The following is a 27,505-nucleotide window of genomic DNA, read 5'->3' as shown; positions in this document are numbered from 1 at the left end:
TGAGAGCAATGATGAGAGTTTTGAGTTTCAGTCAAGTGGGATTTGTTCAAAGATTTTCATCAGTTTCTGCCCACCTGGATTTGAATCTTTGGAGCCTCACCTTGAATTCCAGGACAAAAGGAAATGTGGTTTGTGGCTTGTGCCCTGGCTGAAGAGTAAGGAGATGAGAATCCAAATCTTGGCTCTACCACAGACTCTCCTTTGAGATCGGAGGTGAGGCGTTGAATATTCCTTTGCGTCAGCTCCCAAGAACGAGGACAGCAGCCCTACCAAGCTTTCATGCCAGCTTACGTGATATTTCTTTCTATCTAAAATATTAAAAAAAAAAATCAGGATGTCCCAAATTCTCCCACTGCTTCTGAAAACACAGATCACCATTGACTGTTACGGAGTGGAATAAATCGTAATGCAGTGCTGCAATGGCACCCAAGCAGAGGCAGGATCCAAGTAGCCCTTTGCCAGAGGGTATCTGGCATCTTCTAAGACACAAGGATAGGCATGAGTTGGTGGTCACAGGACAGGATCTGACAGCACTAAGTGGGTGCATAGATCCCTAGAAATGAAGTGGGGTTGCATGGGAACAAGGAGACAAGACAAGGGGGGAGAAATCAGCTTGGGTTTTCAAAACCTCAGATGTTCAGCGGGTAAAGCTCACTGCGGTACTACTTATACCAACACTTTTCTTCCCTGGCAGTGCTCCTTACCCTGTGATGGCTTTCTTGTTGAAGTGGCTGCTTGATGAATCAAATTAGGAAGCTGATTCAGCTGAAAAACCAGCCTCCTCCAGAAAGACTCTTTCTCGGATCAATCAGTTGTGCCTCTAGCCTTACCCATACTTGCATGCTAAGGGGAATCCGAAATAGCAGATGAAGTCATGATTTTGGTGATAAGAAAACTGTCCTGTATGTACACACACAGGTCCTTAACATCTCTTTCACCATACCTAAGTTCTGCTCAGCCCTTATTAAGCAAGCGATCTTCTCAGGGATATAGGCTTATGCCGAAGTCACTCCTTCCTTTGCCATAGAGGTGCCCTGTAGGACCAGCTTAAGGCATGAGATGCAGTTAGGAGCCCATGGTACTCCACCTTCTCCTTGTCTGAGAAAAGACATTACTGCTGCCTCCTCACACCTTCCGTCTGGCTGCCTCTGAGCTGGCAGAAAACCAGTGCTTTATTCAGTCTGATTCAAATCTAGGTATGGACTCCAAGTGTTGATGAGAGCAGGTTTGCATGAAGAGTCCTCAGAAGGCTCCTTGGAGAAGCAGAGGCTCACTGTAGAAGTGTACATCCCTATTTCTCGTGGCTAAGAGAGCCATGAGAGGGAAGAGTCCCTGTGTGCCCATACCAATGGATGCATCTCTCAAAGTCCTCTTCTGACTCCATCCACAAGCAGTAAGATGGAATGTTGAGGGGTGCAGGACAAAACCCCAGGGCAGAGCTGTGAGAGCCAGACCTCAGGCTGCACAACAGTCTTCACTTGTTGTGGAGTTTGCGTAAGTATCCAGTGCAGAGCAGCTCTAGAACAGCCATGGGGTCAAAGGCCTCTTTACCTACTGCCTCTGTGGTTAAGAGCTTCCCTGGAGAGATGGGACTCTCAAGTCCAAAGCTTCTCCTTGTTGACTTGGGCCAAGTCTTTTAAGTGGGAACTTTCTCATTTCCGAAGCATCCTACACAACTGGGCTGTCTGCAGGGGTGTCCCACAGTTAGAGCTGGTCCATGCTCAAGGCTGCTACAATGGTTCCAGAAGGATACTGGCTGTACAAGCAGATCATGAGGTTGGGCAGCTGAGATGCAGCTTTTGCACCAGTGCTTTTTGGTACTTTCAGACTAATGCAAGAGATTTCAATCTCTTTTTTTGATCTTTGACATGCTGGGCAGTAAAGCATTGTTTCTGGGAGGTAGTAATATAGATTTAGATTCCTTCAAGCAGAGCTGTATGTGAATCTTTTCCATCACCACAAACAATTATGTAAGAAAGGCTGAAGAAGTCTCATCTTTTGATGACTGTCTGAAGTACTTTCCTTATGACCTCCCCAAAACTGTTGCCTCTTTGTGGACTTGTCCTTTTTCCTTCTTTGGAATGACAAACCAAGCACAGATTTGAACTTGAAAGATAACTGGAAACAGCATGCAAAAAAAAAAAACCCAAGAAAAAAAAAAAAACGACAAAAGAGAGACAACATGCAAAGCTCCTCTTCTTTTCCAGTGTAAAAGACAGATGAATTACCCAGACATCGCCTTCTCTCCTTGTGCAGCTCTGTACCTGCTGCATTGTAATTAGGGCCCCACCAATCTTTGATAACTGAATACTAATGTCTACAGGGAGGAAGCAATCCACCCAAGGAGCCTGAATGCTTACAGCTTGTGATGCTAAATACCTTGGGCAGGACTAATCACAGAAATGCTTGTTGGAAGGGAGCTCTGAACATCTCTTTTCCAACATTCAACCTTCAAAACCAGCATGAAATCAGGTTACTCATGGCTTTGTCTAACCAACTCTTGAAAATCTCGGAAGATGGAGGTCCCACCACATGTTCAGGTAAGTTATCACATGTTCAGGTAAGCTATCTTAGTGCTAGGCTACCCTCCTAGAGTTCACACCATCATCATTAGTAACCATATCATTCTGCAGCATAAATGTTACTTGGTCCATCTAAATCAGCAATGTTCAGTTTAATCTGTAATTAACATCTGGAGACAGGTGGGAGGCAGATGCCACCGCAAAAGATGCCCCTCTTATCCACCAACTCTAGAAGGAGCTCAGATGTTTAAGGTCATCAGCAATTCACCTCTTCCACACAAGACTATCACCAACACTGTGACTACCTTGGCTCAAATTCACAATGGCCCCAATGACCATGACATTTTCTTTATGGGTGACTTCTTCAGCTGAAGCTCATTGTGTCACTGTCACTTAGATCAGGTGAAGCTGTACCCTCCTACCCCCTGTTGCAAGGCAGATTTTTTGACCTTGAAGTCCTCCGGGATGCCATGGAGTAGCTTTTTTATTGAGAACAGAAAGGGTCGACTGTGCAAACTTTCCAGGGTCTCACATATCATAGAATCATAGAATCATTAAGGTTGAAAAGATAAACAAGTCCAGCTATCAACCCAACACCACCATTCCTACTAAGCCATATCCTGAAGTGCCACATCTACACGTTTTTTAAACACCTCCAGGGATGGGGACTCAACCACCTCGCTGGGCAGCCTGTTCCAATACCTGACCACTCTTTCAGTAAAGAAATTTTTCCTAATATCCAATCTGAACCTCCCCTGAAGCAACTTGACGCCGTTGCCTCTCGTCCTATCGCTGGTTACTTGGGAGAAGAGGCCAACCCCCGCTTCACTACAGGTGATTGATTGATGTATGATTCTCACAGCCATTTATTGACCACATGGGAACAACTTCTCCGATTTAGAACATCTCCAGAAACTAAATGTAACACAGGTAGATTGAACTAGGAGTGCATGCTGCATCCTGCATTGCATACCTTGAGCCAGAGCTGATTTGTTTCTTTTTGTGGTCACTTCCATTGTTGGGTTTTTGTTTTATTTTCTTGTTGTTTTCTGGTTTTTTTCAGTATATTTTAAAGGGGCTAGACTGTGCCTGTTCCCTTTTACCCTTTGAATACCAGCCAGACCAACAAAACATTTCAGGCCAAGAGGTGCACTGCTCTCTGTGATCTGCAACCACACATCTCAGTGGGTCTTGCCCCACCTCAAATATAAAACAAGTCTGTTCTGCTCTGGCAGAAGCAGCCTTCACACTGTGATCTATTCATCACACTGCTGAAAAGAAAAATGAAATCCTCGGGCAGGGCTTGAGTCTCCAGCCTAGCTTTCAAGAGGCACTGGGAGCTGTCAAGACAGAAAGGAATATGGCTGGCTCTCATGTGGGAGATCTTGCAAACAGATGATGTCCTTTGAGCATCTGATGTGGGGACCATCAATCTGCTTTGCCACCAGGTGGAGATGGTATAGATATTGTGGAACATCAGTTAATGGGCTGCCATTATTATCAAACAGAGGGTCAAATAGACCTGGACACAGCTCTCTGCCTGCCAGGTCTTGCAAAGACAAAATGCAAATGCAACGTGAGGACAGCTCTGTCCTACACCACTAAAAATTCAAAGACAAGACAGATAGGGGACCTGGCAGAGTGGTAACACAAAGTCCTGCACGGCTGTTAGAAGAGTCTTCCTGCCACCTGAGCGGATGCTCCTCAGAAATACCTTGAGTGATACCACAGGAGACTGCCTGAAAGCTTGAGGTAGGCACTCAGGAGTTATATTGCTCCAAGTGACAACGGCTTTACCCCCATAAATATAGTCTGCAAGTGAGGGCTGGTGCATCTTAATTGTGAAGACCATGTTGCCTTTCCCAGGCTTTTTCTTTTGGGTCTTTAGTGAGGGAAGAGGCAATGGGATCAGGTCCTCCATCCTATTGAGAATGGCACAGACCCATATGTCCTTGGGTAATTAGCACAAATAGAAACCAGGTCCCAGATTCTGTATCATCAAAGAAGGAAAGGACTGGACTTAACCACTTTTCACCCTGGGCTCTGAAGCCTTTGTGTAAAAATCAAACTTCTGAGCCTTAGCCAAGAAATTAATTGCATTAAAGCTAACACAGTGCAGCTTACAGCCTTTTGTTCTGCCACGCCTCAACCCACAATAGGATCTAAAACTATCCATTTCCTTCAACTCCTGCAACACGAAGGAGCAGACACATTGCAAAAGGGAGATTGGGTTAGTCTGTTCACAAATACCCCATAACATCATCTTTTCATATGTCCAAGAGCATCTGCAGTCTAAAAGTCTGTGGATGGCAACTCTTCTGCAAAGTGGGAAGATCTTTTCCAAATCACAAAATCCTCTTTCTTCAGTTGTCAAATCCTGAGACCATCTCAGAGATGGTCTGTAAGCTCGCTGCCTTGTTTGTGAAGTGCTAGAGTGTATTTCTGTGGTGTTTTGGAAGCGCTGCCACTGCAGGTTCCTCCACAACACCGTAAGAAAAAGATTCTTGGGGAAGGTTGAATCAGAAATCATTCTGCATTTGAATTAGTAGACCTCTTTCAGATTAATTTGATCTAGCTATCTGTTGCTAATGATTGCCTTGAGTCTTTAAAGCCTTGAATATACTGCTGTGAGTATTGACATCAAGATGATTCCTTTTCATGGCTGTGCTATTTGGGATTGAACAGAGATTTGCTATGGAGAATTGAGCAGCGAGCCCAAATTCTATTGCCTGAGCAGCTCAGAATAGCTTTTTCCAAAGCCAGGACTTCGGTCCATGAGACATCTAAATGACAACCTATCAGATATTTTTCTGCTCCACTTAATGGAAGAGATAATGCTGGCCTCAGCTGCAGAACCAGGTCTCAAAACAGGATCAAGGGCATGTTCTCCAAGTCCTGTGATCTGATTCCTTTGCTCTACCAAACTATACCATGGTAAAGAGACCCAGGTCTGCTTGTCAGCCATATGAATCTTCCCAGTCCTGCCAAAATTGCTGCTGACAATGAAGGCAAGAGATCGATACTAAATGCTGACAGTCTCATGGAGAAGAGTTAGAAAATACTGTGAGAACGAGACCAGCTGGTTGATATCAGCGGATCCCAAGGTAGGTAGGTGGTCTATAGTACAACAGAAGGAAATACCTTTGTACATATGTTTTTTAATGAGGCATTAATTGGACATTGGGTGAACAGGACAAAGATGCAGAAGAGGATGTGGCTTGAGGTTTTGGCTGATGTAAAGCCAGGGGCCTGGAATAAAATGAAAGCTGGGATTTTATGGCCCCTCTGTGTCATTTGCAACAGGAGAGGGACACCAGGTGGGCAGGCAACTCTTCTCTACACTCACAGCTGGCTTTGGGGACCTTTCTCTCTGCTGGTGATGTCTCCAGGTATTCCCACAGTACTGGCTGTGGGAAGAGAGTACTGGCTGTGGGAAGAGAGATCTCTGAGATGCAGCAGTTAATGTGGGAAGCATTTTGGCCTGTCTCCTTCTCTCAGGCAATAAAAGGAGATGGGACAGGATTCCCACCCAGGATTAGCTGGGTGTGTGCTGGGTGCCGCAGCATACGGTCCCAGTGCCAATAATTCATGCATGTGAAATTGATGAAAAAAAATGACGGGGGGATCATTACTTTGCTACCCACATAAGAGAGCTTTCTCCCTTCCTTCTTCCTCCAGCCCTACATCTGGGAGTGGTTTTGCAACCAAAAATAGAAAGGAAGTGGAAGAAAGAGGATTAGCTAAGCTTGGGCCCATTTGAGGAGAATATAGAGAGAGTATGTCAGAGGGAAATGGAGGGTTGGAAGGATGTCTGAGGATGTTTTGTTTCATGTACTGCTGGGGTCTTGCTGCAAAGGATTTTGAGAGAACTGATAGTTGATGCTGTCTCCCATGCTTTGCCTGGGTTTTGCGTATAATGATGAGGGCTGTAAACCCATGACCATGACTCTTGCATCCTCCCGACCCCTTGGCATCTGGTGTTCTGGAGCAGGAGAAAGAGGCTGTGATGACTTCACTTTCCAACACCTTGTGCTGCAAGATCTCCCCCATAGCCTAACCTGAAAAAACAGTCTGTCTGGTCTTCTTCAGCTGCCTCCCTCGCATGCTCCAAGCTCTGTGTATGGGGCTGAAGGGAAGGGCTGGGGTTGAGTAAAGAGGGGCCCAGCCCCAGCCATGCAGTCTGGGGTTGCTGTGGGAGCACTCACCATGCACTTTGGGCACCTTGGCTTTCAGATGTCGTTCGCACTTAGCCTTGGCTTTTAGTAGTAGGAAGATCTGCTCTTCTTTGGTGATGACATCATCAGCATCCACCTGCAGCGATGGGGAGAAATGAGGTTAAACCTCAGCATGGGAAGACCAGCTGGACGCAAACCTCCTAGATAAAGCAGGTGATCTGAATGCAAAACCTCCTTTGCATCAACGGTTTCCTCCACCAGCCTTGCTCTGTCTATGTCAGTTTACTCGGCAATTAGTGTGCCGAGCAATACCTCTTACAAGATGCCACATGAAATCCTCTGTCTACTTGGCAAAGGAAGTGCACACTGCAGTTGCTCATGTCATACACACGCACACACTGGAAGGCAACAATTTCTTGGGTGCCGCGCCCCAGCTTGCAGGGATGAGGCTAGGAAAAAACAACCTAGTAAATAATATTAGCATAGCATTTTCAAAAACCGGTCCCTTTAGGCATAGAAGCATAGGTAAATACAACAATACTCAGGGAATGGCAAAGCAATGCTGTGTTTTATAGAATCCTAGCGTGGTTTGGGTTGGAAAGGGCTTCAAAGATCACCTAGTTCCAATCTCCCTGATACGGACAGAGACACCTTCCATTAGACCAGGTTGCTCAAAGCCCAGTCCAACCTGGCCTTGAACACTTCCAGCACTTCCAGGGAGCAGGCAGCAACAACTTCTCTAGGCAACCTGTTCCAGTGTCTCACAACCCTCATCAGAAAGAATTTCTTTCTTTTATCTCATCTAAATCTACCCTTTTTCAGTTTAAGCCATTACCCCTTGACACCCTCCTGTTGGAAAATACTGCCAGGGGTTAAAAGTACCAAAGATTCCTCTCCCTTTAGGAACTGCAACCTGCTGTCACCAACACAGCGTTATTTCCACCTCTACATGCAGGCCTTGGCCACATGGCATCAAGTTTCCATCAACATCTAAGAACATGAGTAGAGGGGTCTGCCTTAGGCAGGGCTGTGAGCTGACTGCACCTGCCCCTCAAATACTGAAGGCTCAGGGAAAAGAGTCTATGACCTTCATCCTGGGAAGATTAGATTTCTCCTCCTGTAAGGTCTACAGAGGTCAAGGGACAAGAAGAGGGGGATAGGGGGAGTGTTTTACTCAGAGCCTGTTTTACCCTCCTCTGTTTGCTGCTTGCTGATACGTGGTGATACTCAACCCCCAAAGGAACTTGCTCATCATTAAAAAAACTCAAACCAACCAACCTATTTTGCTTCCTGAAGCTGACAGGTTCCCATCAGGCATGGCTGGCCTCGGGAAGCTGGTGGTACAACCATGTGGAAGGCTGGTTTTTCAAATGCTTTGATTGTCATAGCACACAGGGCTTTGATTTAATGCAATATGGCTGCTGCTTTAGTTTGCTGCTGTGCCTCTTGGGTACTTAGCTTGTGCATCCTGCTCAGACATCCAGGACCAGTCTCACTGCCAGATAAAATCAGAGATTAGGAAGAACTTTCTCCCAGGTCAGTTTGGCAGGAGTTGACAGAAATCTCAGTGTATCCATCCCAGGTACACCGAGATGATGCTGCCTTTGTTCTTTCCTCCTTTTTCCCCCTAAAAGAACAGCACACTTAGCCTTCTCCTACATTCATTTTTTACTCTAGATTTGAATGGGTAATGCAGATTGTACCCTCGAGGTGCTTGGTGAGTCTCAGCATAGCAGGAGGTAAGGAAAGTTGTGGACTACTACATCTACTGGCAAGCCTTGCTTGCAGGCTCTGACCTGCAGGATCTGACCACCCTTACGAAACCTTTGAGGTTTGGGTCCATCCTTGGTACTCTGCTGCTCATGGCAGAAGAGTCTCTGGGAGGTCAGGGCTGGGAGGGATCCTCATCCACAAGAAAACCCCAAAGCTGGTTCAACGCACAGAAGAGCCATGTACAACGCCTCGTAGGGCTCCTGAATGAAAGATCTTGGTAAGGTAGTAGCCTGAGAGAATGAAGTGATGCAGTAGGTTGGAATAAATCACTGCTCTTCTTATTGCCCATATTTCCCTAGTACTTGTCTGCGTTGATTAATCAGACTATAAATGAATGAGAGCAGATGTTGCCTCTCTCTGGATTTGTACAGAACTTAGCACTCACTCATAAAAGCCTAATGTGATCAAGAAGGGCTGTAGTACTGTTTTACACGAAGCAACACCCTGTTCTTCTTTTGTTTTTCTTTTTTTTTTTGACTTATGTTAACTGTGCAGATGGGACTGGCCGCAGTAAATTCGTAACACAAAACCTAGCGTAGCCCTCCACATCCTGAAGGATGGAGCAGACTGAAACCTCCGTGCACACTACAGGTAGTCAAAGGAAAGAATATAAAAACTTGTGAAGCCACTAGTGATCTGCAGACGAGAAGAGAACCTGCAGACAGGTTGTAGACCCTGCCTATGGAGGTGGCTGCTCATCTCAGTCCCTCTGAAGCACAGATTGAAGAGAGCCTATGGCATTTCATTGTCCTTCCCAAAACCACTGCTATTCAGAATTAAGGTTCCTTCACTCATTTTAAGTTAATTCACTTTGGAAAGCAACTAAGACAAACCAGCTGAAGGTCAATTGGTTCTTGAGCAAGACTTACTACAAATGACATAATGATGGTGAATGAAATCCAGCTTAGAAGTTAACTCAGTTCCCAGTGTGCTCCTATGGAGAGGAATGGTGCAGCTGGTGTGGCAACGGACACACAGATGGGTAGCTAGATCTGATAAGGGGATTCTGAGTAAAACAGAAGTAAGTTTTTCAAGTCCTTGGAAAAAAATCCACACTGAAAATCCTTCAGAAGTGGGAACTGGTTTCAAAACTGTGTTAATGCAAAACAAATCCATCCCTTTCCAGATGTTTGGCCTGTCCACATTTAAGGCAACATCCCACATTTCAACCGTTTCATTGGAAACATAAAACCTCTGGGTCAAATCCTGCTGTCATTTATATCTGCACAAACCCCGAGTGATTCCACCAAAGCTGGAGGAGCTGGTCTGGATTGATAGTGGCCAGGCTAGAATCTCGGGCATTTCAAATGATTCATCCCTTGCATGCCTAGTCCACGGGCTCCTTTGGCTGTGCTCTGCGAGTAGGGCAGCTTCCAACCGGAGGGATGTAGGGTCTCCAGGCCAGGCACAGAAAATAAATTTTACTTCCCAGAAAGGGGGATTAGGCACTGAGTGCTGTGCCCAGAGCTGGGCAGAATGACTGGGGCAGAGCCCTGAACTCAGCCCAGGTTTTCAGCTTTCCTGAGCTCTGGTTACCAGTCTTAAATTTCCAAAAACCTGACAGAAGCTTAAGAAGAAAGGAAAAAAAATCTCCACTTTCTCTCCCCTCCCCCCAAACTTGTATAAATGCTGAGAGATATGTTTAGAACATGTCTTTCTGTGTTTCTCCCTGGCCAAGGAGGCTGAAACAGGTGTGTAAAGAAATACGTGAAAAAGAATAGAGATTTTCATTAAATCCTGTGACCTGGAGATGCCTATTCTCAAGAGATTTGTAGGAAACTAAGTAGTCTGGCAGTGCTTCTCCTTTGCCGGTGAATAACTCAAATTAAACATCTAAGTAAACCTGGGCTGATAGTTGGGGTTTCTGAATCTGTCATCTTGTCCCAACCTCACTTTCCATTCCTTTTCAAACTCCTTGCTGAGAAATTTTGATGTGTCAGCCAGGGTGAAAGCTCCCCAGGGACAGAAGGTTGAGCAGCGTGCTGCCAGGTCAGAGAGTGAAATGCCTCAGCCTTGGATTCAAGGGACAGTAGGCAGCACAGAGCAGACACCCACAGCTGGAAACTACAGAGCACCTTTGGACCTGTCAAATGCTGGAGCACTTTTAACTGTTCAATACCACTTTTCCGTGTGTATCTGATTTTCTTGCTCTGGATCTTCTGATCTTAAGACAATGCTGCCCTACTCCTCTTTCCATCCTGGTTGTCAAAGGTTAAAAGAAATCCAGGAACATTTACTTTGCAACATAGGTACATTTGTGATATTAGACATCCTCGGATCTGGCTTGGCAAAACTTTTTGTTTGACAAAAAAATCTTAACACTGGATCCAAAAATACCGTGAGACAGCCTTGCTAAAATCATTAGCAGATGTGTATGCCAACTTTTAGGAATCTGAGTATCCCTAGGCAGCAAAATAAGTGGCTTCATCTTCAGAAGTGCTGAGGTATGGGTTGCAGGAGTTCATAGCATGTGGGTGCTACTGCTGGTGATGCAGCCACTGCTTTGGAGTGGATTTGGATCCCTTGGGTTGTGAGAGGGGTAGGTCTGGGGATACTGGTATGAGAGACGTCTGTAAGATACGGTGTGGTGCACAGAAAGGGGGATAATTAGTCACAATTTTGCAGAATTTGAGACCTGGGAGCCACAAGGTGAAGAGAACTAGGTCTAGAAGAAACAGGACAAGGCATATAAGCAAGTCACATCAGTGGATTCAAAATAATACAAATTAATAATGGACAAATCCATCAGTAGCTGTTAAATGCTGTAGCCTGGATGCAAGTTTCTGATGCAGGAAAATCTTAAACTGCTGATCACCAAAAGCTAGAAGGTGACAACCATAGAAGCTGTCTCTTTCTCTGAATGTCTTAAACAGGCAGCTCCTGGCAGTGGTCTGCTAGGACAGAAGGTTGACTGAATAAGTCCATTTTCATACATATCCATGGGCTCATTATATTTCTAAGGCCACAGCAACCTCGTGCCCTGCTGAGCATGCAGGAACCTACACATACATTCAGGGTATGTCCAGTTTGACATGCTCAACACCATCTACTCTGCGTATTCTCTGCACCTGCTTCTCAGGACCATGAAAAAGTAGATAAGAGGTGCTATAAGTGCTTCATTCAAGTGAGTACTGCAGCCACAACTCACCCAAATTTGCATATTCAACAGTTCACTCAATCTTTACCAAGAAGCTCTGCTATGAGCCAACCCGTTTACAGCCCAACACCTCTCATTCTGCAGATGCTCATTAATGAACAGAAAGGAACAAACATCGTATGTGCCTCCCAACATAATACCTGCCTTGCTGGGCAACTGGGAACATCCAGAACAAGATTGATCAATCTGAGGTATTTACCCAGGGTTCTCCTTATAGTCACAGAGTATTTGGATACACAGGTCAGGTGAAATTCATCCCATCCTCAAACCACCACCTAAAATAAATCAGATCAGCTGTGGGTTTTTCTTTTTTTTTTTCCTTTTTATTTTTTCCTCCTTTGAGAAGCTGGTAACTGCAGTAACTGGTCATATTAGCAGCACTGAGGAGATCTGTGAAGTTTGGGAGCAGAGCTTTTGCTGGCATGAGCTCTGGGGGCAAGAGAAGCATCTGAGGGAAGTCAGAAATACCGTCAGAGACAGGTACATCTCCCAGATCCAGTTATTTGCAAGTATGAGGTCATCATGCCCCTGCAGAAGTTAATTGCTCTAAAAGAGCTGACAGCAAATCCCTTTTCATGGGCCCCGCCCAACTTGCTTCAGCATAAATTCCTGCACTGAGCTTACTTGGCATCAGATTTATACAAGCTCAAGGGATGCAGACAGCCTGGGCACTACGCAGGGAGGTGCAGAAGGATGGCTTTGCCCTTCCCTCCTGCTGTCACAGAGTAGGTGCAGCTGGGGGGCAGACAAGGGCTCTTCCCTGGCCTCCTCAGTTTTGCAAGCAAAGACCATCTGCTAGTCTTTCTCAATGTTTATCACCTCTTGACTTCCCGGCACTGGTTTTTGTCAGGAAAAAAATGTTCCTTGTGGGGAAAAGATCTAGGAAAGTTGTTTTTTTTTCTTCCCCTTGTTCAGAGAAAGCAGAAATGCAGAGCAGGAGGCAAGCCAAACAGGGAAGGGTGCAATGACAATGCTATCCAGAGGCTGTTAAATCAGTTTTGGTTCTGCTTTTTTTTTTTCCCCTTTCCCTTGCCCCCAGAGGAGGCCATAGAATAATTATGATAATATTTTCTGGTATTTCCATTTCATTGGCTGATCTCCCAGCCACTAAAGTAAACCCCAAATCTCAACTGGGAGGTCATATTCATCCTTGTTTATGGGACTCATTTTCAGAAATAACACTATCCTTTTTGTGAAACTTCCCTGGCAGCAGCTCAAAAAATAGCAAAAGGCAAACAGATTCCTTGGTCAGAGTTGAGAGCATCACAGCCGCTCGATTGGCCCAAGGCAAGGGACTGCTGGTGATCACCATCTTGGACAGCAGTAGACCAGGTAATGGCTGGTGCAAAGCAGAAAGGGGGTGCAGGCAGGAGAAAGAAGGGAAGAAGGTAAATGTGAAAACGAAAGCACGAGTGCTTGTGATATGCAAGAAAAAGCGAGGTGGGTCCCAAGGGTGTGGGAAGAGGGTGGGACATACATGGAGCTGGCCGTGCAGACGGCACCCCACACCAGCCCTGCTGACTTCGGTGATCGCCTCTGGAAGAATGATCCAATTCCACCTCTGGAAGTGAACCTGAAGGACTGGGGTGGACTGGGGACACAGAGACCAACAATTTATCGGTTTTGGGGAGTGTGACAAAACTTTTCTAAGGTTTTCCTTTAACAGTGCTTTAGGCAAACTGGGTGAAGAGTCTAACTGAAACACCAAACCAAGCAACAGAAGGTCATAAACCAAGTCTTTTTTCTGCAACAGAGACGGCAATTGAGCTGAGGACATGAGTGAGAAGGATGTGAAATTAGAGCTTCATTCCAGCCTTGCTAATGGAACAGCCCCTCTTCTAAACTCTTGAAGGGTCAAGATAGCTGTTAGGATTAGGAGATTAATCTAATGAAGTCTGCTCTAACATCAGACCTGCAGCTGCCACACCTCTAGTGATATCAGAACATCAGCCTGGGCTGAAGATGATGAGGTATTGATGCCAGGCCTGCAGGCAAGGGTGGCACAACTAAATAAAGCCACAGCTTAGAGGTTCAGCTGCCTTTGGCATGAGCTGATGTAGTTTTCAGAATGGGCTGAACCAAAACTGGGTTGGTCAGGAGCTTCTGGTGATGGGGAATTTCTCAGAAGCAGGAAAAGGTGGCAGGGTGGAGATGGTTGGGAACACAAGGCATTGCATGAGGTTGGTCAGTAGTGAGATGGCAACATGGGATGGGGCAAGAACTGAGATCCTGGAATATGCTTTTATACATGCAGTTGCCCTCCTTTAGATAAGAGATGATGGATTCTCTCAATTATTTTGTGATTGGGTTTAGATATCTAGCTTGTCTTCTACGTTTTCCTACACTTCTGCAAGGGAGCGTTTGTACAAGACCTGCATCTCCCGGCCACTGGGCCCTGCTGGTTTGCTCAGGTCTAGATGAACCCTGGCAAGTATGGAAGCACCAGGAATTTGTATGCTCTGTCTTGAACAAAATGTACCCTGTGCAATATCTGTTACTGGGTCTGCTGCCAGTCCTGTAGCAAAGTAGGATCTGCCAGGCTGCAACTGAACCTGTGATTAACCGTGCTCGGTGTCTGGCTGTATTTCACAGAAGAAATACAGGTATGCTTGCAATTCCCTGCATTTGTGTGCTGGTTCTTGCAGCCACTCGGTGTACACGCGCCCTGACAAGAAAAACTCCTTGTTGGGTTCAGAAGGAGATTGTGACCCCACCATTTGACTCTGGAAGCCGGCACTTCAGGCAAAACACATCCCTTACCCTCCAAAAGCTGCTCTGGACTTGTGAGGGTCTGGCACTTCATATTTCAGTGGCAGCTTGCAGCATTTCCCTTGTGGAGAGACAGAGCAGAGTAAATACAGATAAACAGTATTTATTCTTTTCGAATTTGGGCAGTGCTGGATTTGCCCACTGCCCAAATAATCTAATTCCCTTTCTTAATTTCCTTCTGCCTCTGTGCTTCTTGCCCTCTGCCTGCCTGCGCATTATCAGCACCTTGGCATAAAGACCATATAAAAAACACAACAATGAAATAATCCATTGGGGGCAATTAGTCTAAAAGAGGAGCTAACTGGGGAGGGGGGAGCAGGGAGTGGTACTTGTTCTGCTCTCAGGGATTTAATTTGACTGAATAGGCATTATTTCCAACATCAGCAAAAAAAAATGTGGTTTGAAACCTGTTTCCTTTCAGGTTAACGTTGGAAAGATTTGAAAATAAACAAAGTCAAAGTGCCAGTTGGCCCAGCCAGAGATACAGTAGCGAAAGCAGCAGAGGCACGATCCTTTGCCAGCAGCTAATCGAAAAAGCTACGGAGCTGTGGTTTGCTTAGGACATCAGAGCACCAGAGCGGTGAAGAGGATGAGGGGAGGAAGGCTGTTTCATAGCAGGAGACCCTGGAGCCATGGACAGGCCAGGTCCAGGCAGGAGAAAGCAGATTTGTAGCCCACTCTGCTGCTGGTCTGCAGGTTGTGTGGGCTGCTACAGTGGGATTGATGTGTCTTCCCCTCAACCGACTTGCAGATGCTTTGAGCAGCTCATGCAAACAAGGGGGTACGATGGTAGCAAAATGCACATCTCGGAGGGGCTAAGCATCAGACTTACCCACCTGTCGTGGGACCAGAAGTGAGCCTAGCAAAGATTCCTGTTCTAATCTCTGAGCTCTGCTGTGCCCCATGATGGACAAACACCCATTTCTCTCTCCCCCGGCCAAATATGACCCATAGTGATGTTGCAACAACAGCAGGAATTCAGATTTGAGAGCTCAGGCAGGTGGGCGCTGGGCTGAGCTCTCTGCATTGCTGTCCTGTCGTGTGAAGCAATGTGTGTGTCCCTCACTCCACCTCACTTAGAGGATGGGAATCAAACTCATGAGATGTCTTATTCCTTTTAAAGACTGAGCTTATAAGCACCAAAACGGGACAATCAAACCAAGACCGTGTGAGGCCATCAAGGTGAAAGGAGGGGGTGACCTAACAGGCACCTGGATGAAGAAGAGGACTGGGGAAAAGGAGTTGATGTGAAGGGGAAGGAAAAGCTGGTTGGATCCTGATGAAATTGGACTCTGGCCACAAGCAGGGGAAGCATTGAGAGGTTAGTGCACAGGCTACTCTGCCCTCTACCTGCTTTTCCCAGCTTCCCAGAGGGTAAATGAAGTTGGTGGTTTTGCCTTAATCCCCTGACCACATCACCCAAACCACCGCCTGCTCCAGAACAGCAAGACAGTCTCTGCTCTGGCTAGGCAGGCTCGAGGACCCTGCACTGCAGCTGCAGAAAGCTGAATAACCTCACGCTGTTTCTGGGGCTGTCTCAGCCCTTCCCACGGCTGCCCTCACCAGACTGGCTGGTCCCTGCTCTTCATCCTACCCTCAGACCCAGATCTCCCGTGGCTGGGTGGTGTCTATGCACTTTTGAGGAGCTTGACTTCCTGTATCTCAGTGTCTTGGTAGCCTGTCAGGAGCAGACACACTCAATCATAAATCCATCCTCTCTGCCCTTGTATAACAGAGTCTGGGTTCTCACCATGGATCTCCCATGACCGCTGTCAGAAGAAAAATGTAAGTGAATGGAAAGAGGAAATGTGGGCATGGAAAGATGCTGGGCAGAACTGGGAATGTGGTATCCTATTGTTGTTTCTTTGGAACAGTGTAGGCTGAGCTGATCTCCTTGATGCCCTTCCAGTCTCATTTTCTCTCAGTTTGCCTTGGGGAAACCTCATCCTTCAAGCAGGACAAGCAGATTGAGAAGAAAATTTGCCTGGACAAAGCACAGCTTGCAGACTCATGACTCATGCCAAAGGAAATTAGCTGATTTAAACATGGAAGTCCACTACATTTATGACCATGTGGCAAAAGATTTCTTTGGGATGCAGCGATACCGAGACAGCAATAGAAGAGGACCTTTATCACTGCTGTCTCTTCAAACTCTTGAAGCTCATTACCTGTATGGATCTCCTTCCTTAGTCACTCTGGCGTGCTAATGCCTCATTACTAAGTGGTCTTGTGATTTATGGCCAGCACTTATAATTTATCAAGGAAAAATGACATTTGTAGGACTCAGAGTTTTAGGACAACATCTGTCTCACCAAAACGATTGCCCGCTTTCCTGCTTTACACCCCTGGAGCAAACGAGGTGTAACCCAAGAGCCTGAGCTATGTAAAAAGATCCTTCCAAAGAAGGAGAAAATTCACCGTAACTCCTTATCAGTGCTGCCCTAGCAGAGATGGTCTTCCCAGTGATTAGAAGATGGAGCTGTTGTACAGAGGTCAGCAATGATCAGTACTGATTTGAGTTATATTCTCGGATCGTAAATAATGCAAATTGCACTCCACACTTGTTTAACAGCACTACTGTACTCAGGAATGATTAATCCCAACCGAAATCTAATGGCTAAAATATTCAGATGAATCACACTCTGAAACTGCCAGATCTCCTCTCTGACTACAGTGGGTCCAGAGATGGCCTCACTCAGCTGGAGGCATCCACAAGTCTTCAGATCTTTCATGTGAGATGAGACAAACCCTAGCCTGAAGGTCTCAGCTGTGTGTTCAAGCTTGAGAGCAAGCCGAACCGAGGACTGTCCCCTCTGCCTGAGCTAGAAAAGCAGGTCTGTGCTCTGAGCTGTCAGAGAGATGCAAGATTGCTCCCTGGTGCCTACTTGGCAGCTGAATATGATGCCTGACCCTCCTGTGACTTGGCGTCCCCTTGTTTGTTGCTGATGGAGCCCTGTATCTGTGCCCCACTGGTTGAAATATTGGAAGAACCACAAAAGAAAATAGAGGTCACTCTGACATTGTGTTTTGATCTGTCTTGGCTCACATCAGTACCTTTCTCTCATCTGCAAGGGATGATACAAATAAGCGTGCTGTAAGACCCCCCATTTCCCAGCTTGTGGGCCTAGCTTCTCTCTCACTCATTTCCCCCTTCATTCTCTGAAAGCGGATGATTTGGTTTCATACCTTGATGTCTACAATGATTGTTTCACAACTAACAAGGCTGCAAGGCCTGATTTCTGCCCTTTCTTTTTCCTTTTACGTTTTATTTTGTCTTGCAAATCATGAGTCCAAAAGGCCATGCAAAGAGTTCTCTTGCAAAAATGGACACCTCTTTGCTCCCTCCCATGCTCCTACCACAAATGCAAGGATGATCATTTCAGTACAGACCCTGTGGTCCTGAAATTGTTTAAAGTCTTCTGCAGTTATGTGACTGATAATGTCGCTTGGACAGAACAACAGAAGGGATATATTTTTCTTGATTCTTCGTGGGAAAGTCCAAATCCTTCCCCTCTGTCTCCCCTGCTGCCTTGCACCTCTCAAAAATTGTTCTCTTTTCAGTTTTTTAGTTACACCGCAAGCACACAATGCAGAAGAAGAGGGGCTAGGAAAGGGGTGGGCAGGGACATAACCCCTTCATCATTAGCTTGTGGCCATGTCCAGTTAGATGTACTGAACCCTACAGATGACCAGGAAGAGCTGGTGTTACCATCTAGGAAAACCAGACCCTTCTGCTACTGGGGTCCAGTTAGGGAAATCCCTTCTTCCTACCTCAGTTTCCCCCCTATAGGCTTGTGATTATGATATTGGTGAGCTGTATGGGGCCTGGTGTAGTGTGGGACTCAAAAAAGTCTCTGAAGAGCTGGAAACTGAGATACCCTCCTTTGCACCTGAGTCAGATCTGTCCTGAATCTGAAACCGGAAAGTGAAAGTGGGAATTTGATACCTAAAAATCAATTAGGTACTTAAAATCCTTTGTTAAGTAAATAATGCTGGATGGTTTTGGAGTGTGGGGGCAGGGAGGAGAACACTGTTCTTGCAGTGGGGCTGGTCCTCCTGGCTTGAAGGGAGACACGTGGTCCAAAGCCAAAATAGCCCTTTGTCCCCAGTTTCAGCAGGTCCTAGCTGACTGACATCAGCCATGGGACTAACCAGGCTGGGTTTCAGTGGTGAGGGATATAATGTTATGGAGGCCAGAGAGTGCAATGAATGATGGGTGGGGTGGGAGCTGCATTCACCTGGGCTCAAATGACTGATGGTCAGGAACATAATGCTGTGACAGGTCCTTCAGATGTGTCTGCATTGCAGTGAAAGGAGCTAAGCAATAGTCTGTTTTCTCCGGGAGTCTTTAACCGCGTGGATGAATCCTAAGGGTACAAAACCCCTTACACTGAGTGTGCCTATCAAAGCGACAGCTCAGGCACGACCATGGAATCATGGAATTGTTTGGGTTGGAAGGGACCATTAAAAATCATCCAGTCCAACCCCCCTGCAATGAGCAGGGACATCTTCAACTGGATCAGATTGCTCAGAGCCCCGTCCAACCTGACCTTGAATGTTTCCAGGGATGGGACATCTACCACCTCTCTGAGCAACCTATGCCAGTGTTTCACCACCTCCATCGTAAAAAATTTCTTCCTTATAACTAGTTTAAATCCTCCTTTAGTTTAAAATCATTCCCCTGCTAAAAAGTTTTTCAAAGTTTAACAAAGCATTTTTTTGTGCCACTAAAGCATTTTGCTGTGATCTTGACGAAAAGCCAATGCTTACAGCTACCCAAGATGTAGGATTTGCAGACAAGCCATGAACAAAATGTAGCATAAAGCCAACATCCTAGAGAATGCGGTGCCTGAGTCCTCTGCATTGGACCAGGCCTCTCACTGCTGGTCCTCCCCTTCTCCTCCCATGATGGCCCAGCTGCATGACCTGAGACCCCAGCAAGGGAGGCCCCCATGCTGCATGTGCAGGAAACTAATGCCAAAGAATTTATCTCCAGGACAAGCAATTTCAGTTTCCAAAATTAATGTCCTTGTCACAGGAAATGCTGGGACTTTGGACCAGTCCCAGAGGGTGACTAGGTGGACAGTAGTCCACCACTGCCAGCAGTAACCCTAAACTGTTGTAATTTTTGCTGAACTATGAAGAGTCCAAGGAAATACTCGTGAAGCACTGGGGAGAGATTGGAGGCTGCTGTCACCCCCAACACCCCGTCCACAATGCCAGTCCCAACTCGTAGCAATCCTGCTAACGACAGCCACCGAATCCCCGAGGCCAGCTGAGCAGTCGGATGCCAGCCGGAGCATCCTCTTTGGCATGTATCATCTGAGCCACAGAGCTATTTTAGCAGCAAGGTCAGGTGCTGCTTGAAAGATAGCTCTGACAACACAAAGCCCTCTCTTTTTTGAACACGTTCATCACACAAACTCATGATCAGGCATTTCAAGGCCCAGCTGTTGCTGGCTGCTGGGGCTGGCTTTCAGGTGGAGGCCAGACAGTGGTGTATCAGCTGCCTTCATCTTTTATAGATGTTCCCAGAGATGGGAAGCAACTCCATTGGGATACCATTTCAGTATCTCCCTAGCTGTACATACAAGATCAGACTGCCTTTCCTGATGCAACTACATGCATGTAAAGCAGCTAGGAAACAAACTCTGTCAAAAAAGGACCCAAAACTTTGGGTGTGGGGTGAATGGCCCTGTGTGTGTTATAGGTTTACCAGCCCTGAGTTTATCAGTCTATTCTAGCCAGAAAAGACTTTTCCAGCCCTGCTGTACAGGATCCTGACTCTCAGATTTGGAGCTGCCATTGTTTTTTACTTTCTCAGATGTCGTTTCACTGATGAGATTGAATGGTTATTTCAGAGACCTGTGAGGTAGTTTTGTGTAGGCTGCTGCTCACCTCAAGGGAAGGTAAAGGCTCAGCTGGAGATGCTTTTTTGTAGCATTGTCCCTGGCATGCCTCAACCAGAGCATCGCCCTTGGATCACTGAAAAAAACAAGGCAGAGCTGAGAAGCATCTAGAAATGAGGAGGCTGATCTGGACAGAAGAGGTAGAGTGATGGACAGAGCACTGCCAGGCTGTAAAATGAAGTACATCATGCTCTAGGGTCCACTGACTTCAGGGACTAGATCTTCATACAAAGATAGTACACTGAGGACGTCCCCACTTCATCATCTGAATCCTTTATATCCCGTCTGCCCTTGCAGTCATGGCACGTTCCTCATACTTCTCAAGCCTAGAATGGCCCAATATTGCCAGCCAAAAGGGAGATAGATAAGATGGAATCATAGAATCACAGAATCATTAAGTTTGGAAAAGACCTCTAAGATCACCAAGTCCAACCGTCAACCGAACACCACCATGTCTGCTAAACCATGTCCTGAAGTGTCCATGTGGAGGTGACTTCAAGTTCAGGCAGCTCATATGGGCACTTCAAGTAGTAGGGCCAGGACTTGGCAGCACATGCTGTGTCAGGCAGCTCCTGGCATTTTGTTTGGCATAAACATGACCCTGCAGTTGCAGCTTCAGCTCCCTGGTTCAGCTAACAAGTCCCAACTCTGCATGTGCAGGGCAGAGCATTCGCCAAGAGGTAAAACAGCCTCAGCTGAGAGTTCAGAGTGATCTTGTCTTACTAATTTGGCATTGAACTCTCAAGATGTTCGGGTAGGAGCACAGAATCATAAAGTAGAATCACAAAATCATTAAGGTTAGAAAAGACCTCTAACATCATCAAGTCCAACCATCAACCCATCACCACCATGCCTACTAAACCATGTCCTGAAGTGCCACATCTACACTTTTTTGAACACCTCCAGGGATGGAGACTCCACCACTGCCCTGGGCAGCCTGGTCCAATGCCTGAACACTCTTTCAGGAAAGAAATTTTTTCTCATATCCAATCTAAACCTCCCCTGATGCAACTTGAGACCATTGCCTCTCATCCTGTCGCTGGTTACTTGGGAGAAGAGACCAATACCTGCCTCACTACATCCTCCTTTCAGGTAGTTATAGAAAGTGAGAAGGTCTCCCCTCAGCCTCCTCTTCTCCAGACGGAACAGCCCCAGCTCCCTCAGCCGCTCCTCAGCAGACTTGTTCTCCAGACCCGTCCCCAGCCTTGCTGTCCTTCTCTGAACACGCTCCAGCCCCTCCAGGTCCTGCTTGGAGTGAGGGGCCCAACACTGCACCCAGGACTGGAGGGGCGGCCTCAGTAGTGCCGAGTCCAGGGGCACCATCCCTGCCCTGCTCCTGCTGGCCACCCCATTCCTGAGACAAGCCAGGATGCCGGTGGCCTTCTTGGCCACCTGGGCACACTGCTGGCTCCTGTTCAGTCAGCTGTCAACCAGCCACTCCTCCCCAGGCCTGTAGCACTGCATGAGGTTGTTGTGACCCTAGGGCAGGACCCAGCACTTGGCCTTGTTAAACTTCATACAACTGGCCTTGACCCATTGCTCCAGTCTGTCCAGACCCCTCTGCAGAGCCTTCCTGACCTCGAGCAGATAGAGATGTAGTGTACCTACATGCCTTTGAAAATCTAAGCTTTCTGGGTAACTACATCTGTATTGCTGGGAGTTTGAAAAGTGAGCATAGGGACAGCCTTTCTGCCTCAGTTTCCCCCAGGCACAGCAAACTTTCTCACCTTTCCTTGCCTTATCTGTTTTGACTACCTCCAACTTTCTTGTTCATAAATGTCTCACCAGGAGAGGGAGTGGTGGGAGGAAAGGACAGATTTCAGAGCAGGCAGCTACAAGGAGCAGTAACCAGCTTCAGAAGCATTAAGCTCTCTTTCATTGGTGTCAGCGGGAGCTCTGCTTGCAACGGGAATGAGGAAACAACTCCTGCAGCCCGAATTGCTGCTCCACAGCCCTCACCTTGGCAAATCATCAGCCTTTTTGCTCGAAGGTTTGCCTGAATTTCCAATGCAGTTGCTCCAGGCCATGTTGTGATTGATTTTTTTTTGTGCCTTTTTTTTGCTTTCACTTTTTTTTTCTCCTTCCAAGAACTTCAACTCTTTATCTTACAGCAGGCTGCAGAGCCCTGATGAGTGATCAAGCACAAGATCACACCGTGGCCCCAAGCAGTCCATGAATTTTGCGAGGGAGGCAAAGTCTTGGCACGCCTTCCCTCCTGCAGCCTGGAGACCTGGGACACCACAAAGCCTTTAGGTCAGGCTAACCTGCTCCTTTCCAGAGCCCTGTGTGCATTTTGCTCTCATTACCAGACATCCAGAGGTGTCCAGCCTCCAGTCCCAGCAATTCCCCAGCCAGAGACACACACACAAGTAGCAGAGACACAACACCGAGCTGGCTCGGTGCAGCCCTCCGTTCATTCCTATCTGGGGAAGAAGTCAGCTTGAAGCTAAATTCATTCTTCCCATCTCTGATATCCATAAAGGGGTTTGGTGGACTCTCCTGAGATGTTTCTGCTGCAGTCAATCCCACATCCCTCAGCCTGCTGCCCCAGTACTAGGGTTTGGGATTGACTCATGCCAGGTCACGTCTGCTAGTGGGATGCTAAGGCATATGGACCGCAGGAAAACGAGGAATTTGTACCCTGTGCACCCTGTGCCAAGGCTGTGGGCCAGGCAGGTATAGGCTGAATGCCATCTCCCACTCTGCACAGAGTGTGCCAGCAGCCACAGGCGCATGCAGAGAAAACGTGGTGGCTCAGATAGCTCACAGCACAGGAGCCGTATCTGTTCCCTCCGGAGTGCACCTCCACGGACCCCCCCATGCTGAGCAGCATGTCCAGTAGCTGAGTTTGGGTACAAGGGCCAGATGGCAGCATGGGGTCAGGGTACAGCAAGAACAGATATCAGCAGGGGTTGCTTTAGTGGGGGTAGCTGCCATGGTGCGGGTCAGGCTGCTGTGACTACCCTGTGTCCAGCTGCGCGTAAGCGGGATTCATATCACCTATGTTTAGAGGTCAGTGCAGAGAAATGAGGGTTTCCCGGGTGCAAGTGATCAGTTCCTGAGCTAGATATCGCCCAAGCCTGTTTGTCTGCACTGGCTGACAGCTATCCAACTGTGTCTGAGCATCTCTGGATGCAGGACAGGAAGGATGTCAGTTATGGATGTTGTCCAGGGCAGAAGGTGTTCTTCCAGCCAAGTGGCAGAGACTCATGTTTAGGAAAGATACTATGGGCCTGCATGGGTTAATCAAACTGTCCGGCACTGTCCTTTGACCCTGAGGTGCACAGGACAATCTGCATCCTCGCTGTCAAGCTCTTGCACCCTTCTAAAAGGGGTCGACATCCAAACTGTCACATGGGAATGATCCCTGATGCACAATAACTATGAGCTGGGGAGGGGGATCTTTCACCCAGGTGAAAAGCATCCAAGGAATCATGCTTGACATTTAATATGAGAGATAGTCATGAACCCAGGGCCTGGAACTTTTCCAGTTTATATATAACTTACAGTGGTAGTCACTGTGTCTCAGAGTCACTGCTTTTCGAGGGCTCAAATCAGAACTGGGGGGTCCAAACACAGGAAGCTGTGAAAGAGGCAGTTTGGGCAGAGCTGGTTTGGTGATCTCTGTTGACAATATCTTTGATACATGGAGACTTACTTTTCATGTAGAGACACTACAGCAAGATACAGGTTCAGAGCCACAGCAGATCTGTGGGTACCTAGGTGAGTGCAGAGAGTCTTGTGCATCCAGGTCTAGTATCTAAAGGGCTTTGAGGACAGTAAGCCAAAGCTACAGACTTTGGGTAGGAAAGGAAATATGAATTACTGTGGCTTGTGCAGGGTGTTTGGGGTGGCCAGCCCTCTGAGACAGGCTGCACGCAATCCATTGCTTCGATGCAAGGCTAAACTTCTCCTCAGCTGCACATAGGCAAGCGCAAACAGAGCAGGAAAGGGAGGTCGGTGAGGGGAGGTTGCAAGAATTGGAGAGGACCTGAATTTCTGGCCTGCTAGAACCCCTCCCAACCCCAGGACTGAAACCCAAAGCCCCTGGTGCAGTGGAGCGCTGCGGCGGGTGGCATGGAAAGCATGGCCTGGTGGGATCTCCAGGGCAGCTGCAGCACAGTGCACGTATTCTCTGCAGCCCCAGAGCGCTCGGCCCTGCTAATAGCTCGGGAGGAGCCAGCGTGCCAGCATTCCTTGACCAGTGCCAAGAAAGCCGAGCCCAGTACACGAGGAGTTGGCTCCTCTCCATGATCACATTAGAGGGACTCTCAGGTCTTCACAGCATTTGCTGCAGTAATACATCATCCACTTCATTGTCCATGGGAGACTCTGTGGACAGCACGGGACGTGGGAGGAGGCTCTTGGGGGAGTCATCCCCTGCACCATTGCAGTGCACTGGCCCCTTTTCATCGCAGTATCAGGGCAGATGTGTAAAGGGCACATTAGGCCCATTGATCGAGGAGCATCCTACACTACACCATCCGAAATGTGGTTTCTATTCCTTCCTGTGCTGGGTGAGCTTCCCCTCTTTTCCTTATTTGTATAGCAGGAAAGAAATCCTTTCTCTGACACTGCCTTCCTTTGAGGCCTTAGGAAAACTACATCACTTCTGGGCACTCAAACATTTTAATTTATTTTAGTTTATTGGTTTTTATTATTAATAATTATTATTAATTATTATTTTTATTATTTTATCATTTTATTCCATTTATATTCCTGAAGGCTTTATGTTAATTAGCAGATCTATAGCTCATCTTCTGCCTAAGATGGATCAAAAAGACCATCCGGTGTCATGGAAGAGGAGATCTCATATAGAAATTACCGTGTGTGCCAGATAATTGACTGACTGCCTATCACGATATCTGTTGTTAGCATCTTTGGGAGCAAAGGCATCAAGCAAAAATGACACAGCCAACAAAGAAAGTCATCTCCGTATGCCTGTCAAATGTCTGGGACCTGAAACTGAAGGGCTGGTAGCAGCTCTCAGCTGCAGGAGCACAGGTTTCCTTGGGATTCAAGGAGGTCCTGGGAGCATGGATCCATTTCGGGTCCTAGTCTTGGGATGGTGGGAGAAAGCCCTAAAGCAATACAAAAAACATTCCAGCCCACATTCAGGTTTCTGTAAATGTGACCTCATATTTTTTTTGCCCGAAGGAAATTTCTCCCCATTTGTCTGGGATCCTAGATGTTTGCCCAGGACTTTTTGAATATCCAGCCAATCCATCAGACTAGGCTGATGCCTTTTACGTGCGGACAGCCACCTGCTGGAGAAGACAACGATGGGCTGATCCTGCTTGGTGTGGGTCGGTGTAATAAGCACAGGCAGCAAAATACAGCCACCCAGGCAGTCAAGAGCGCTACAGGTCCCGTAGCTGTTGTGCCAGAGGATGCTGACACCGGCAAGATGTTGTTCCTGGAGAGCAACCACAGAGCACTGTCATGGTACTCGGCTTTCCAGGAAAATCAGGTTTCTCTTGACTACATCCATTATATAAACTGACACCACTGTGACAGTAAAAACCCTGAAAATCAAGGTAGTTTCTACTAGAAACTAAAAACCAAATCAACCCAAACACCTGTTTGTATTTTGAAGGTGTGGTTTCTCCATAGGAGGTTAGAAGCAACGTGAACAAAAGCTTGTCACATTGACAGCAGTCCTTTGACCAGCAGTCAGGCCAGCAACCTAACAAGCCTCTGCAGCAACATCCAGGACAGCACCTGCACTCAGTGTGTTTGTCTGGGCTCTGGTTAATGAACGTGCCCCTGCTTAATCCCAAACGTATCCAATAGATGGGAATAAAATAAGCGTACTCAACAAAATCTGTGCTCTGAAGGTCACAGAGTCTTGTACTGTCAAAAGAATCACTTCATAACTACCGACTATCAGAAAAAGAAAAAAAAATCTTGTTGAGCAACTTCTTGTGAGCTGAAGTTGAGGCAAACAGTAAAGTGGGTGGGATGGAAGTGCTTATGGTGCCTGCTATGGCTCTTTCTACATCATGGAGTGAAGATCAAGCCCAGAAGTGGTCATACGACCGCAGGCATTGTCTGGCTGTCAACCCCACTGCAGCTCCAGCTCAAAATGTCCACTCCATGCCTATGTGCAGCCAAGCCTGGGACGTGTCCCAGCAGAGCAGCCTACAGCATAACGGGTCCAACCTGCACCCCAGGCGCTGCACAACAGAGCTCTAGGATTGTGAATCTTTTCCCTTGCAAAGGGCTTGGGGTAAATAAAAGGCATCCCTCCATTTCTGGGTGCGCTGGTAAAACCTTAGGTAATGGCTGGGTGCAGGCTCAGCTCTCCTTGTAAGTGTGGCTCAGGCTCCTGCTTCCTACAGACATTATTTTCCTTCCAATGAGGCTGTTTCTTCCCCTGCCTATAGACTCTCCCTCACCTGGGTGAGACCCACGGCATTTACTCACTCTGGGCTAGTGTGGACAAGGATGTAGTACTCAATCTGTACCCCTTTGGGGGTCCTGCAAGCAGGCTGGCAGGGCAGCAGAAAACAGAGTTAAAATAGATCATAGAGGAAAAACTGACGGCCTCAGCATGTCTTGCCCTCCTGGGTATTCCCACCCTATGCCCCAGCCCCACTGCATCTCCAACACGTTGGTCCTCCTCTGAGGCACTGCCATGCTCCCACTACCCGCCGGTGGATGCAGGCACTGAGCCATCAGGCCTATTTTCGTTGAACGGCATCCTAAGTCAGGGGCTCAGCAAAGCCTGGACTTGTGTACTCTGCTTTATTGGACTCAAATGCGATGCTGTTTATTTGGCAGTAATAATTTGTGACAGTCAGACAGTTGCCTGGCTCACTGCCCTCTGGATAAGAGAAAAAGCCTCTGCTCTCCCTGCTTCGGGGCCAAAAAGCTCTTTTTTTTTTTGCAATTTGCCAGATGCCTCACAGAAGTCTACCCAGATGGGCTGGATCAAGGGACCAGGCTGGGCGTGATGGACCCTTTCTAACCCAGGCACCTTTCAGTCTTGCAAGGTCAGCCAGGACTGCCAAGTGTGTAGAAATCACTGAGGGGCAGATAAGACTGGAAGCCACCTGCAGATGCTTTGGAAAAGCTGAGAGATGGATGACCTTCTGGGACAGCCATTTTCAAGAGGTATTTACTGACCCCTCATCGTTAGAAACTGCCAGGCTGAGATTACAGATCCCCTCCAGCCCTAGTACCCTTCCCTCTCCTCCA

General features: G+C 47.2%; 1 protein-coding gene across 1 annotated transcript in view; it reads right to left on the bottom strand.

The window, feature by feature from the left end:
• Window positions 1-27,505, bottom strand: part of PTH1R (parathyroid hormone 1 receptor) — a 130,574-nt gene that overhangs the window by 57,459 nt on the left and 45,610 nt on the right. Inside the window, exon 2 of the mRNA XM_009938327.2 lies at window positions 6,728-6,833. Within this exon, the coding sequence (XP_009936629.1) occupies window positions 6,728-6,833 (106 nt within the window). The remainder of the gene's footprint in view (window positions 1-6,727; window positions 6,834-27,505) is intronic.

The sequence above is a fragment of the Opisthocomus hoazin genome, chromosome 4, assembly GCF_030867145.1.
Source record: "Opisthocomus hoazin isolate bOpiHoa1 chromosome 4, bOpiHoa1.hap1, whole genome shotgun sequence".
Lineage (NCBI taxonomy): Eukaryota > Metazoa > Chordata > Aves > Opisthocomiformes > Opisthocomidae > Opisthocomus > Opisthocomus hoazin.
This window is presented reverse-complemented; position numbering and strand designations above follow the sequence as displayed.